The following is a 15,286-nucleotide window of genomic DNA, read 5'->3' on the forward strand; positions in this document are numbered from 1 at the left end:
CCTTAAACACAAAACACTTCACGCCATCATCCACGTGTATTTTTGTTTCTGTTGAGATCAGCTGTACGTAGCGGAGCATCCTAAAACACTTCATTCAAACTGAACAGAAACAAAATAAAACTCACCTAAACCGTCGTCGTTACTCTTTCCAACAATCACCAAATGTGCTTTGGCCAAACTCAACTGTAATTTCACAGAGTTTAATGTGAAAAAGCGACGAATCTACAGTTGGATTGTTCATTGTGCTACACCCCAACCCTCCTCAAAAGTTCATTCGAATTCATGGCGGACTTTTTGAGTAATCCTGCAAACCAACAAACCAACACCGGTGAAAACATAACCTCCTTCCTAGACCTTCGGCCTTGGTGGAATTAATAAAACACTTTTTCCTCCGTGCAGGTTGTTTATCCGCTGACGCGTTGAGATCCTGCCTCCACCTCATGCACTACAAAGAAGCTAAATGGATTTTTTTTATTTGTAGTGCTCACAGCATATAAAGCAATGAGCTATAGGGGGAAGGAGGGCAGTGCCTGAAAACTGAGGAAGAAGTGGTTTATTAAACTCTACCAGACCTTCTGGTGGCTCCATCTTTGCAAACTGAAGTTGTTCAAACACAGAGCACTTTATTTCAGTTTGAAAGGTGGCCATAAACTTTTGTGGAGCACTGAGGTTGTGCAGGTTTATTTGTACTCAACTCAAATTTGACAGAAGCCAAAACTACCCAAGCGGACAAATGCATTTCTGTCTCTCCATTTTTTTTATTTTTAATACATTTCAGATACAGCAGCTCTGCTTTGTATCAAAACAAAAGAAGTCAGTTTTAAACAAAGAAATTGACAGGCCCGAGTCTGGCACACTGATACAGGTGCAGGCTGGGAAATAACAATCCTTATACTATGATGTTTCATTATCATAATAACATTTGACAATTTAAAGGAACATTTCTGTTTTTATACAACTCAGACAGTAGTGGACACTTTGTTGGTTTGGAAAAACGTTGCTTTATCTAAAGTATCCGTGCAGTTGAGATGAATTAACAAGCTTGCTACTGTTAGCTTAGCTTAGTTAGCATTTTGCTGGAGTGTTCCAGAGTTCCATTTTGACATCCAGTTAGGAAGGAACAACATTGCCAAAAACATCCAATAAGTAGCTTTTGGCAATGTCCAACTTCTCATAAATAAGTCTCTGGCTACTGGCCTTTTACAACATTTGTTTTACTGCATGTTTTGCCAATCATTACTTTCAGTTATGGCATTATTTAGACTTTACATTTTGGTCACCAGGAACATGGTTGCACTTGTAGTCAATGGGTATCACAATACGAGCAATCGGACAAAGTTTGACACATAACCAGTATAGGTTGTCATCATATAGACAGCAACAATTTAGAAAATGTTGCTGCTGTCAGGTTGTTAATAAAAACAGAATTTCCTTTTAATGCATTACCCTGTGTGGAAACATACAATGTGGCATAGTTGGTAAAATCAAGACCCTGCTAACAAAGGGTAACCTAGCATGTTAAAAACACAAAAAAATTGCTCTCTCTGCAACTAAACTAAACCTAAAGGAGAGCAGTGCATATCAAACCAGATAACATTAAGATGCATATCAATCAACAGATAAAAAGTTTGACGCTCATTAGGCATCTATAGCAGTATTTTCCTGTGGCCTGTACAGACTTATTCATAAAGTTACTCTCCAGACGAGGGCCAAACCAATAAGGCGGCGTGGAGGGAGAAAAGTGTGTCATCAGCGTACGTAATCACGTGACGGGTCGAGACAAAATATTAAGCCAATAACACACAAGATTGAAAAGAAAACCCCCCCAAAATGAAATCTTATAAATTAGAATCTGCATTGACATGCCAATATTTTCAAACTATACACAATAAACAAAGATAGAAATACATTTACATTATTGCTTGACATTCAGTTATGGCTAAAGTTACGTTCATTACAGATTTTTATGGGGCTTTATTGGACCTGGAGACCGATGAGGTGGAGCTAAAACATAAATGGACAAAAACGTCACTCCTCCCAGCAGTCTGTAGTCCAAACTTTGAAAATTTCCCTCGGAAACAAAATGTGCACACACATAAACACACATCACACACACGCTAACAGGTAGGCAGGGCAGTAGACTCACTGTAGTGCAACACGCTAATATTTTCACCACTTCACCATACTTGTTCTGCATAGTTTCGTTTTTTATGAAGCAGTGTCTATATATTGCTCTTAATACTGTGTTATTTTTGCAATATTGCTTTCATTAAGCTGGTTGAATCCTGAATGAATCTGTCTCCTATTAGTAAAATATAAACATGGCCAAACCAAAGAAATAAAATTCTTTATTGGATTTGTCTAAGTTCAATAATTGTTAATCTGCCACTGAAAATAGTTAGTTTGTTTGATCAAAACTACAGTGTTACTGAGACCTTTTAAACAATTAAACTATATGTTAGATGAGATGCTTTTAAAGATTTGCATCTTCAGTAGGAACCAATGGGTTTGGAGCTGAGAGACGTAGACAGGAAGTCAGACAGTATTTAGAGTCGGAATAACACATTGATGGTTTGGCTTTGCACATGATGTGTTGGCAATAAGAAAAATACCAGACTCATACTTTAACATTTCATATCTTCTACTCCTCATTAAATTACATTTCTGCCTTCTCAGCCAACGCATTTCAAATTAATGTTTGAGTTTTGTTTTCTCTTGCTAACATTAAAAGATAAATCTAATTAGATTCGATGTGGATTTGAAAGGATTCAGGTTGGGTAAATGGATTAAAAAACTGGATTCTGATTTGCTGAAATGCCACCAAAGGACAGGAGAAATAAGAGAACCTGCACTTTCCTGTCAGGCCACCAGGTGGTGCTACATGCTAACTGCTACATTAGAGTGAATTAGCTGCTCTGTTGTCTGATGCTGCTGTCTGCTGGCTCGGTGCAGATGTAACCAGAGGAGGAAGAGGCTGCTGGGAGGATGCAAGGCAGGAGGAAGAGGAGGAGGAGGAGGAATGCTACCATGGCGGATGAAACAACTTCTATTATATCATGAATGTCTGCTCCCCAGTGCATGGAGAATCTGAAGAAGTCTGTTCCAAAATGCGATACTATATATATCTGTATTTATCTGTTGTCATTTTGTGAACAAACTTCAGATGCTTAGTCTCTTTTGGACCAGTCAGCTGTGTTTTCAGCTGGTATTTGCTCCATTTGTGCATATTTACTTAATGCATTTTTGTCCACAAGGATCAAAAGTTGATAGTGTCCCTGAAATATCAACATGAGCAAGAAAATAGAAATAATGTGGGCAACAAATTATCAAATAACCACGTACTTGGGGTCCATTTTTAAATCATCAAATCATACTGCAGTCTTTGCACTTGCTGCTAATGAATAATCAAGTGAAAGTGCCTGAGAGGAGACGGTGAATTGGTGTGTAGCTTAATTAATTATTCAGGACGTTCACGATCTGCATTAACCTGAGTGATGCATCAACAGACATCGGTAGAAGAAAACAGAAACATCCTGTTGCTGTCCAGCCTTTTTTAAAAAAAATAGGTTTCTATTTGGTTTATTTTGGGGTAACGCAATAAAACCTGATTTTAATGACATTGTCTAACTGCCACGATGTCCCAGACTATGCGGTCGGGCGATATGTTAAAATGTGCCAACTGGCCACCGTCAGCCCAACAACCGGTGATTGCGGATATATTTGCGTAGGTTTGTTTGCAATCAGGGTGTACAACTGCACATACAGTTTGCGGTCTAGTTCTCAAACATGATTTATGAATTGACATTGCTCTTCAGCACCAATCAATCCAACAACAGCCACATAAAGACTGATCTGTTTAGTGAAAGACTCATTGGAAATCTGTGCAACAAGAATGTGCATAATATGGCCAACTGACTGTTCCTAATTCACGCACGCTTTGAATTGCATTTTACAGGATCATTATTTACTAAGTTGGATTCTCGAGGAGACAGACCATTAAATAAAATAATAATAATAATAATAAATTACAGATTGGGCAACTTTTGATAATGATATCTCTAAGTTTTTGTTGCTGTTTTTTAACATCTTGGATATCCTGTGACCTGATGACTAAACAGACTTTTGGACATTTTCTTAACCCCTTCCAATAACTTTGATGCAGTGGCTCTATCCAACATCCCAATATTCGGTCAAACATTATTCAAACCCACAAAACTGAATTTTCACTTCTAGAAGAGAACTCAAGGTTTCCAAAGAGACCAAATCTGTCAGATTGAACTTTGGGAAATGTGTCTAAAAATGTGTGTAACATGATGTAAAGACGTGTTTTTATGGAATAGTGCAGCCATAAAAACAAAGAGAAGGTGATTCAGATGATACATCCATTCAGAACAACAAATTCACACCATTGCACAATTGCACTGTAAACTGCGTATCAGCGCTAGCCTTTGAGAGGAAGGAGAGTTGGAGAGTTAAAAGATGGAGGAAGCTATCATATCAGCTTGTTGCACCATTCGGTTTGATAAAAGCCGGCTCTGCTCGGAGTTTAAGCTGCTCCACAAAAGTTGACTTTTTGTCTGGTTAGCGGCCGAGCTAGCTAGCAGGCTGGATAGCAGCAGTTTGCATGTTCTCACCAACCGGCGGTCACAACAAGCTTCCAGAGGAATAACTTTCTAGAGGACATAAATGTATTTTCCGTGCCACTCTTTGGTGTGAGTGACACTCAGACGTGAAGTTAACTGTTAGAAGAAGAGGTGAAGTCGTGACAGTCGGGTGAAGGACAAACAGAAGCAGGTTTCAAAGGTGAATACTGAAGAAGGTGTCTTTCAATGTCAGAGGTGAATCCAGATCCAAGATCTGGGACACATGATGTGTGTTAATGGAGAGAGACCACCTGAGTCCTCACTGCGTCCGAACCCAGAGCCATGACGGGAGGAGGAGGAGGAGGAGGAGGAGGAGGAGGTGAAGAAAGACAAACTGAGGAGTTCAAATCTCTCCATTCTTGTGGACTCTGAGAAGTGCAGCGGATACACTGTGTGAGTCATCGTCCCGTCCTCCGTGGCCGTGGAATCTGAACTGCTCGGTCAGTCCGGATCTGGGCAGCTCAGCTCTGCTCAGCTCCGAGGAGCTCCCGGTCAACGCTTAGTCGTCGCTCTGCAGAGTCAGCTCCAGGTCGGCACCGAACAGCTCCTTATAAAGAGGAGGGAAGTGTGTCCGCACGATGTCCGGGTAAACCGCTCGGAACGCCGACAGCTTCTCCGTGTGATGACTGCACAGTGAACGCAACGCTGCCACCTTATGTCTGAGCTGAGGAGAGGAGACGAGGAAAGGAAACAAGAGAGGAGACAAGGAGATGAGGGGAGACGAGGAGAGGAGACAAGGAGATGAGGGGAGACGAGGAGAGGAAACATGAGAGGAAACAAGGAGAGGAGGGGAGAGAGGAGAGACAAGAAAAGAGAGGAGAGGAAACAGCAGAGGAGAGGAGATGAGGAGAGAAAACAAGAGAGGAGAGGAGGAAACAAGATAAAACGAGAGGAGAGGAGAGGAGAGAAGATAAGACACAAGAGGAGAGGAAACAGGAGAGAAATCAAGGAGAGAAGAGGAAAGGAAAGGAAACAAAGAGAGGAAGGAGACAAGGGAGAAAACGAGGAGAGGAGAGGGAACAAGGTAGGAGACAAGAGGAGAGGAAACAGGAGAGGAACGGGAGAGGAGACAAGGAGATGAGGGGAGAAAACAAAAGAGAGAAGAAGAAACAGGACAGGAGAGGAAACGAGGAGAGGAAACAAGAGGAGAGGAGAGGAGTAAACAAGGAGAGGAAACAAGAGGAGATGAGACAAGAATTGAAAGGAGAGTAAACAGGAGAGGAGGAGGAGGAAGAAATGAGAAAAAACAAGGGAGAAGAGAGGAAACAAGAAAGGCGACAAGACAGAGAGAGGAGGGGAGATGAGAGAAAACGAGAAGAGGAGAAGAAACATGAGATCAGGAGAGGAGATGAGACGAGAGGAGAGGAAACGATCAAGGAGAGGAGAGGAGAGGAGAGGAGAGGGGGGAAAGGAAAAATTAGGACACAAGAGGAGAGGAGACGAAGAGAGGAAAGAAGACAGGAGGAGACAAGGGAATAAAAAGATGAGAGATGGTGGGAGAAAGAAAAGAGAGATGGGAGGGAGGGAAGATGAGAGGAGATGAGACAAGGAGACAAAAAGTGAAGAGAGGACAATAAGAAGGCAAATAGAGAGGAGAGAAGAGGAAGAGGAGGAAGGAAGGGGATGAGAGGACGAAGCATCAGAGAGAGGAGGAGGAGGAGGACATAGGTAGAAGAGGAAAGGAGGTGAGAGTCAGGAAGGAAGAGAGGTGAAGAGTTATTACACACATGGACCAGCGCGAGGAGAAATAATTCTACTGTCAAATGAACTGGTGGAGTTGGTCGTCTGCTCTCATTGTGGTTCAGGTTAGGACTAGTTTCATGTTGAGATTAGGACCTGTAGATGTAGATGTAGATGTAGATGTATCTACGTTGTAGATGTTGTAGTTTACCGTCTCGCCACAGCAGGGCAGTGGGAGGCCATTTTTAAAGTGCACTGAACAGACTGTCTACTGTATGAGCAAACTGTTTCTACCTGTATACAGACAGCGTACCTGAACGGAACTGTGCACACGGAGAACTTTGACTTTTGGTTAAAATCTGCGTCACGTCAGGTTCTACATTTCAGTTATTTTTAGGTATTTGGTTGTTAAGGCTTCTGGTTCTGGTTACGGTGACATGTGTGTGTGTGTGTGTGTGTGTGTACCTTGTTTAGCGCTCCGTCCTCTCTCTGGTTCTTCTGCAGGACGTGTTGCAGAGCCAGCTGAGTCTTCTGCTGCAGCTTCTCCACCTGCAGCTTCTCCTGAAGCCACGACCGGTCTGTACAAATCACACAAACTAGTTCAGGTTGTGAAACTCAAATCAAAATGTGTGAAGCTGCAGAAGATCAGTCGGGATGAATGTTGGCGTACCTGCAGACAGCAGGATGAACGCTGAGAACAGGGCGAGCTCGTCCTCCGACAGATGCAGCGAACACATGCCTTTAGCAAAGTCAAACACCGACGTGATCAGGTCATCACACCCTGGTAACACACACACACACACACACACACACACACACACATACACACACACACACACACACACACACACATACATGCACAGGGAAATAATGATGATCTTTTGTTCTGTTGAAGCTCCAGGAAGAAGAAAAAGAGAGCTGTTTCGTCTCATCTTAACTGCCGTTTTTCTGGATAAAAAGCACTATAACATCTTCATTTCTCAGCCGATTTCAACGAGTCGTTTTATATTTAAACGTTTATGATCTACGAGGTTATCGTTCCAACTTTTTTGTTCTTTTCCCAAAGATTTTGGTGAAAAACTGTTAAACACGTCAACGTCACTGCTTACGGTTCATGGATCAACGGACTGTCCTTCGATATGGTGGGAGCCAATCAATTATTAGGTCATTATTGAAAACTAGTTCTATCATGTCACATTTTCCTTTAAGCGTTTTTCACATATCAACTGCTCGAGTTAACGTTACATCCCTACAAGCCAGTTTTGCCCTGTCCAATATGGCGTCCACGTTGATGTATCGCAGCAACGGGCTGAAGCGTCCAATGCGGCGTCTATGTATATATGTCTATGGCAACAACTGTTGAGGAAATGAAACTGATTTAGACCACAATACAATCTGTTCTTGAAAAATGTATGTTAGTTAGCTGCCGAGCTAACGTTTGGCACTAAAGAAATGTGGAAGCACGATGTGGCTGCTCACTCCATACAGTTTAGGAAGTAAAGTCTCTGCTGCAGTCAGGTCAGTTGCACAGGTTATCATGTTTTCCAGCACAGAAGATTGTCTACGAGGACACCTGCATGATTATCTGGTTTTTGATGACCACTGGCTCGTGGTCAGTCACTTGCCTCGAGTCAAGGACCAATCTCCTGTGTTTTTGGTGGCGTTTAAAATGAGATGTCGCACCACTCACCCAGAGCTTTGAAGACCTCAGGACCCGCAAACTTGCCGTCGAAGTAGACGGTGTTGTTCTGCGTGTCAAACAGCCGACACATTCGGACCAAGACGACCTCCAGAGAGCCTGGACAGAGAAAACACGGAGAGACACGGATGATTAATGTGAAATCCAGTGATGGTTATTTAATGACTCACTGCTAACTATCTGATTCATTTCATTCATCAGTCATTACTAACTACAGCACATTTCAAACAAGATGGTTTTCATATATGAACGTGAGAAATCCAGACTGGTCTCGCACACCGTTCGTAGCTATAGCGTACGGAAAGTAATGCACTGGAATTCAAATAATCATGAACCAGGAATAATAAATAATCCGTAGGGATTATTAACCTAATCAGTTCATCCTTGAGTCCAGGTGGATTTTTGTGCCAAACTTGAAGGAATTTGCTCAAGGCTTGATATCCTGGGACAGACAGGAGGTCACAGTGACCTTGACCTTTGGCAGCAGGACGGTGAATGTGTGATTGAGTCAAAATAAACTACAGTGTGTGTGTTCATGGTGATGAAGTACAACAGTGTGGCCCATTGATATGTGTTTTTAATGGATCTCAACATGAGATTTGTTGACAGTAAGAATAACACCGAATAGCACCAGACTCTGCGGTCCCTCTCACCAGCTTTCAGCAGCACGATCTGGTCGTTTTGACAGAGATCCATGAAGCCGTCGATGCGTTTGGCGAACTCCACCACGTACTGTATGGCCTCGGTGATCTTTACGGCGCAGAGCTGCCACATCACCTCCCGCGGCTGCACACAACAGTGAGGGACAATATTAAAACTAAATACAGAACTAAAACTTTGAACAGGACTTTGTGACAGAAAATGAAAAACTACAATTAATAACCAGTATTAATGCGCAGGTAGACTGACTAATAGTGCCACAAACTGCCCATAAAGATGAAGGCAGTGAACACACCTTGCTCTGGTAGCTCTCCACCTCGTCCTGCAGGAAGTTCTGCCAGCTCATCTGCTGCAGCTCCTCCCTCAGGTACTGACAAGTCTCCAGGTGAGACTTGGAGACGATCTGAGCCAGGTGATCTGCAACAAAACACACAGACAGTGAGCTGGTGAACACCCACCAGGTCAGGGGCATGATGATTAAAAGGAAGTCAACAACAACAACACTACGAATGCTCATGTGATGAAAACCAGTAGTCTATGTTGCTAAAAAGGTTTGTCCTGATGGTGGCGGGAGAGGAAAGGTCATCCTCTGGGGAGCAGGAAGGTGCTTTGAACATTTCATGTCAGTCTTCCTGTTTCTTAATATGCGTCTGGCGATGTCGGTGATGTCGGCGTTAACTGATGTACACGTTAGTCCCCGTTGATTTCCTTCCTTGTCTGAGGAGCGCATACTTTTTCTGTCTGTTCATGAAGCAGGTTGTTATTGCTGGTGGCGCACCTCGGTTTTTATTGGGCAGAGAGTGACAGGCTTCGATGTCATCGCTGTCAACAAGGTCTTTACTGTCAAGAAACCCACTACTTAGGACCGGTGTCTCGTCTTCAGGCCTCTCATGATTAGATCATTCGATCCCTGTGTTTTGTTCGAGGTCAGACACTTGATTCTCCAGAAGTGAAGTCTTTTTTTTTCTTTTTCCATGTGCGCCTGGACGCCCCGTCACATTTTGTTTTTTTTCACATCCCAACCTAAATTAAATAGGCTAGTATTAAAATCCAGATGTTTGCTTTGCTTTGAAAAGTGCTTTGCGATGCATCTCTACCACAGATGTCTGCAGGAACAGTTAATATTATCGTTAATGGCTTCTCAAACTAGTTGAGTGATGGCAACAAATGGATAAATGAATCTTTTCTACTTTAACATGTCTTCACTGTTACGTACTGCTTCCAGGAAATAGATGTTTACTCTGTTTCTAAATATTACCAAACTAAATGTCAGCGATTGAACCATTAAAGAAAAACATTAGTCTGTTTATTATTGTTTGTTTAGAGTTGAACTTAACTTAACTTTGGACTGTAATGCAGTCCTGGCAGGATAGCACACATTTCTGTAGATTATTTCTAATGCTGTATTCCCACTGTTTACCTTGCCATCATTGCGATGAAAGATACAAAACAAACTCAAAGGTTTGATGTATTTGGATACCTGGCGGACTTCCTGGCACTATTTCCTACATCAGGCCTGTGTTTGTGACGTTTTAAATTGTGGCACAGAAGAGGAGTTTAGTCCTTTAGCCAGATCTTTATATTGTGAAACTGATAAGAAACAAACCCAAAAGGAACATGCAGTAACTCTTCAGCCTCTCTATGCTGCTAATTGTTCCAGCGTGAATGAATGAATATGTAGTAACACCAGAGATCAAAACAGGGTACACAGATACAGTCAGCTAATGCAGCTTCTGGATCAGGGGTAGGGGTAGGGGTGGGGGGTTATTAGGATAAATGCTTTTGTCAAAGAAAGAAAAAAAAACAGTGAATAAGTAAAATCTCCAGGGAGAATAGAGAGATGATTTCCCCCATCGAGTGCCCTGCCACGTCCCACTTGGCCCTAATTAACAGACAGCTAATTACCACACAGAGATTTTAATGAGCTCTGAAGATGAGTCTCCAACCTCCTGCTATTTTAAACCACCTTTCTGTCTCTGTTTTCCCCACAGTTCCCTCGCTTACTTTCTTTCTTTTGTCTGGCTAACTTTATGGCTTCTCTTCTTTTTCATCTCCTCCTCTCTGTCTGCTTCCCTTCTTTCAAAATATTTCCTCATCTTCTCTTCGGTTTGTTTGTTGCTCCCCTCCAGCTGTCTACAACCTTCTGCTATGGTGGTCTTTGTTTCTGGTTCAGAGCGACACACGTGACACCAGAAGATTCACATATCGTATCCATTATGGGGCAGCCCAGTCACACAACAGTTCGTAAAATAGTCGCGAAATTGAATGTATTGATTTGTGTACATAGACAAAAAATGTTTTTGTGATGTCAGCATGAAATTGTGAGCCGGGAAGTATAGAGAGCAGCAAATGCCATGTAGGAAGGAGGGTGGGGTGGATGGGAGGGTAAAAAGCACAGGACTTTCACCAGGAGACCGCTGTATATTCCCCGTGTGAAACCAGAAGTCAAAGTGGATTTATTTGTCACGTAACTTTCCACGTTTGTTTAGTTATTTATTGTTAGTTTGTTAAATAAATGCCTTTTGCTATTTTAAAACTCGTCTGGTCTCCCATTTTTGGTACAACCTTTGAGCCGGGTTGTAAAAAATGGGGGGCTCATCCGGGATATTTTCACACACGCCTACATTACTGATTACTGACTTTCCACGTTTGTTTCGTTATTTATGGTTAGTTGGTTAAATAAATACCTTTTACTATTTTAAAACTCATCTGGTCTCCCATTTTTGTTGCAACCTTTGAGCCGGGTTGTAACAGTAGGAAAACGCACAAAAAATACAATGTTGAAAGTCGTGCTGAGCGTCACGAAAAAAAAAGGGAAATTCGTGTCTATGTACACGAATCAAGTAGATTACATTTCTTGAGTATTTCACAAACTTCAGTGAGACTGTGTTGTTATGGGAGGTCACAATGGGAGTCAGACCATAAGACATAAATCATATGTGAACATATTTTCTACAAAGTCGAAGCCGCCCTACAATTAAAGTTTTAGCTTAAAGGGGTATTCTGGCAATTTAGCGCTGAACTTCCACAAAGCTTGGGAACTTGCGAAAGACGCTGTGACATCCTGTCTTTTAGTCCCTAGAATGGGTCAAACCCCAAAACAACTGGAACCTATATTTCCCAAAATGCAATTCAACAGCATTTTTTGTTAGAACCTTCCTGCCAGGTTAATGCAGATCTTACCGAGTTCAGCCATGGACACTGTGGGCGACGAGTCTCCGTCGCTGAAGGAGCAGTACGGGAAGAAGTCGTTATTGGATCCATAGTCACACAGCGGCTCCGGTTTGATGCCGTTAATATCGAGTCCAGACTGATCCGGGGACGGCTGGATGTCCAGGTAGAACCCACGACCTTCTCCTCTTTCTCCTCCTCCTCCTCCAGAGTCTGCCTGTTATAGTGGAAGGAAAACGTCTTTTAGATCATATAAACAGCTGGTAATTCATTCAGTTCAACAGTAAAAAACCACAGACCTTGGACGAGACCGATCCTCCTTCAGGTGAGTTTTGTTCCATGTAGCCTCCCAGCTCATCGGGCAGCTCCGTGAGGCCCGTGGAGGAGAGGCCGTAGTGAGGGGACACCGGCTCGGCCTCGCCCGGGCTCGGGCTGCCGAGACCGGAATGGGACAGGAGGATGGTACCCTGACCCTGCTGCTGCTGCTGCTGCTGCAGGAGGCGGTGTTTCTGCACCTCAGCGTACAAACTGTCCCGCTGCTTCTTGGACATGCGACCAAACTTTACAGCTGTGTTTGGAGAAGATAGCAAGGAAATAATCAGTCAGAACACCAAATAGTGTTAAAACGAGAGTGAGATTGAGCCTCTATCGAGCCGAGCGGCTTCCTTTAACCCCTTAAGCCCTTTATAGGGTGCTGGAAGGTGTGGTTCTCCTCGACATACATACCCACAATAAATCAAGAATAGCTCCACAACTACCAGGTTTATATGCATATACTGTTACTATGCCTGAGTAAATTGTGATGAACCAAAGGAAACATTTTTCATCCTCACCTAAAATGTTTTCTACAGTAGACAGTGGATAACGCCATTATAGCAATGATGCCGTGCACAGAGATGACACTGAATTCATTCAGCAACTCCTCGACTACAACTGAGCCAAAGCAGATATAAATAACACAAAGCACATACATTCTACAAAGGTTTTAGTGAATATAGGACCAGGAGGACTCTCCATTTGGCACACTTGGATACTCAAAGTGTGCCAAGTGGGTTTTCTACCTCTTGAAAGAGAATCTGGCTCTAAAATACTCCTGATATCCACTACAGGAGGCTAGGTGCTCACAGTGGAGCTTTTAACCATGACATTTACCCTGTGCATCATCACTTTCTACCATTGTGCACAGTATAACATCAATAAAAAAACAACTAAATTGTATAATTTTGACTCCAAATTAAGTAGTTTTATTATAATAATGGAATATGATCAAGTAGATAATAACAAATAAGATCAATAAAAATGGAAATAAGATAAAAAATAATGCAAAGCCAAGTATATACATTCAATATAAGTAAAAATACAATTTCTTGTGCGTTGATTTTGTAACTAAAATATTGAATCATTGCCAAACAAACATTGTTTGGACAAAATCCACTTGGAGTGTTGTTTTAGTCGCGTTAAGGCCTCATCTTTTAGAAACTATTTGGACATTTTTTTTAAAGGCAGTGTTTTAAAACACAGCTCAGATGAGCCCGGTTAATAAACCGTTGTCTTTTATTGCACTGAACAGGAACACAGACAACATGTTGCACACAGCCGGACACTTCTGCTATGCTGGTTCGTCTGCAGGCTAACATCTTGCAAAATGCTGACCGCCAGATGTTTCTGCAGGTGAGAGTGTGCATGTGTGTATTTAATGTTGTTGTGTATGTGTATGTGTGTGTGACTCACCGTCTCGGGACATGCCCACAGTCAGACATTTCTGCAGACGGCAGTGTTGGCAGCGGTTGCGGCTCGTTCGGTCGATCAGACAGTTTTTCTGGCGAGGACACGAGTAGGCGGCGTTACTCTGCTGACTCCGCCTGAAGAAACCCTGAGAGACGAGGGAATAGTTCTCTTAGTTATATTTAATAGAGTTTTGATTATTTCCAGATACAGTGTTTAGTCAGTCAGTGACACCGTGGTCAGGCCTTCACTTGTCTGCTTCTCTGGATGTCTTTGCTTCACTTTCCCGCCTCTTTTCTCCTTAACCAAGATCTCCCGCAGCCTCGGTCTGTCTCGTGTTTGCTCACGGATAAATCTCCATCCGCTGCTCGTTGGCTGTGAAATGAGCCTCCAGCTGCCAGCAGCAGCTGCTGCAGCTGCACACACTATGCTTGTTTGGGGAGCGGTTCTAACCAGGAGAAGGTTTTTCTGTGCCAAACGGTCGTGACTGATGGTCCAAACTCAACGTCAAATGTTTCCTCTGATTCTGTTAATGAGACTCAGACGGGGGGGTGGACCGCGGGCCGGCTGTCGGAGTGTCGTTAGAGTCGCTGTAGTGAAGTTGAGATTGGTTTGGAGGAAAACATGAAGATCGTATTGTGATTTCTGTGTAAATGCCGGGATCGTTAAAGTTGAAGACTATGAACTCTATCATATTTTCCAACCCTCCCGATTTCCCCAGGAGATTCACATTTGTCCCGTATTTCTCCTGATTTATAAACATTTTTGACATCTTTTTTTCATTTTCGTTATGTCAACCTGGTTCTGGCTTTGTACAGCGTTTATAAGCCCTTCTGTTTCCAACCAGACAACAATACAGCTCCACCTCATGTTTTGATGTTTTTCATCATGACATTGGGACAGAAGCGTTGCTATTAGACGACTCTACAAAACCCTCCGTCACATCCAGTGTTAATATCTGGCAGTGGTTCAGGTTGGGGAAAGACTGTGGTTCAAATACATTTATAGAGCACATTTAAAAACAACAAGTTTAAACCAAAGTTTAAGATACAATTAAAACTAAAATAAACAGGTTTTTAACTATAACAGACAAAGTTAGGTTTTTATATTTATGTTAGCAATAGAATTGATTCAAACACAATTGTAAAAAGGTGGATCTAAAGGTGGCCATAAATAGATCAAAGATCTGACAGTGAAGGTTAAAGGGACTGTTTGTAACTTTCAGAATGTCTTGTTAACAGCGACACCTGTGGCCGTTAAGTCAACGAAAGTCAGCATTGAGCTCGCGCTTGCTCGCTCTACATAGACATGAAGGAGCATCGCTCAAAACAGTGAGGAGACACACGTCAGCTAAAAGCACAATATCACTCTATATTTCAGCTGCTTGGCAGTAATGTTAGCTGACCAGACGAAGGTCTCTCCATGAATCAATGCTGATCCTAGTGTTGGCTTTTCCTGCCTCAGCGCAGGCTGATGCAGCGGGGCTCCGCAGCGAGAAACTTTGTCATCTCCACCCGCAGCCAGAGAGAGCAGGAAGACACCGGCACCCGGTCGGTAATGAGACGACAACGTTTCTCTCTGCGGAGCCCCGTTACTTCACAAGACACGGGAAACCTCTGTTGGTCTGGAGGAGCTGCAGCAGTTATTTCTGCACAAACGTCCACTGAACATTCACTAGATATTCTCAGAGCTAAACTAACTCTTCTGC

At 42.7% G+C, this 15,286-nt stretch overlaps 1 protein-coding gene and 1 long non-coding RNA gene across 3 annotated transcripts in view; one reads left to right on the plus strand and one right to left on the minus strand.

Moving 5' to 3' along the window:
• Positions 1-738: 738 nt before the first annotated feature.
• LOC119475922 (nuclear receptor ROR-alpha A-like) overlaps positions 739-15,286 on the minus strand; it is a 91,684-nt gene continuing 77,136 nt past the window's right edge. For both annotated transcript variants that reach the window (XM_037749043.1, XM_037749051.1), the window contains 9 exons: positions 13,585-13,726; positions 12,153-12,421; positions 11,866-12,070; positions 8,978-9,099; positions 8,676-8,808; positions 8,014-8,121; positions 6,994-7,104; positions 6,789-6,901; positions 739-5,307 (listed from right to left, as the gene is read on the minus strand). In XM_037749043.1, the coding sequence (XP_037604971.1) occupies positions 5,143-5,307; positions 6,789-6,901; positions 6,994-7,104; positions 8,014-8,121; positions 8,676-8,808; positions 8,978-9,099; positions 11,866-12,070; positions 12,153-12,421; positions 13,585-13,726 (1,368 nt within the window). In that variant the 3' untranslated portion in view covers positions 739-5,142. The remainder of the gene's footprint in view (positions 5,308-6,788; positions 6,902-6,993; positions 7,105-8,013; positions 8,122-8,675; positions 8,809-8,977; positions 9,100-11,865; positions 12,071-12,152; positions 12,422-13,584; positions 13,727-15,286) is intronic.
• Positions 7,580-15,286, plus strand: part of LOC119475932 — a 17,947-nt gene continuing 10,240 nt past the window's right edge. Inside the window, exons 1-2 of the long non-coding RNA XR_005203922.1 lie at positions 7,580-7,681; positions 9,091-9,094. This is a non-coding gene — a long non-coding RNA (uncharacterized LOC119475932). The remainder of the gene's footprint in view (positions 7,682-9,090; positions 9,095-15,286) is intronic.

This window comes from Sebastes umbrosus, chromosome 2, assembly GCF_015220745.1.
Source record: "Sebastes umbrosus isolate fSebUmb1 chromosome 2, fSebUmb1.pri, whole genome shotgun sequence".
Lineage (NCBI taxonomy): Eukaryota > Metazoa > Chordata > Actinopteri > Perciformes > Sebastidae > Sebastes > Sebastes umbrosus.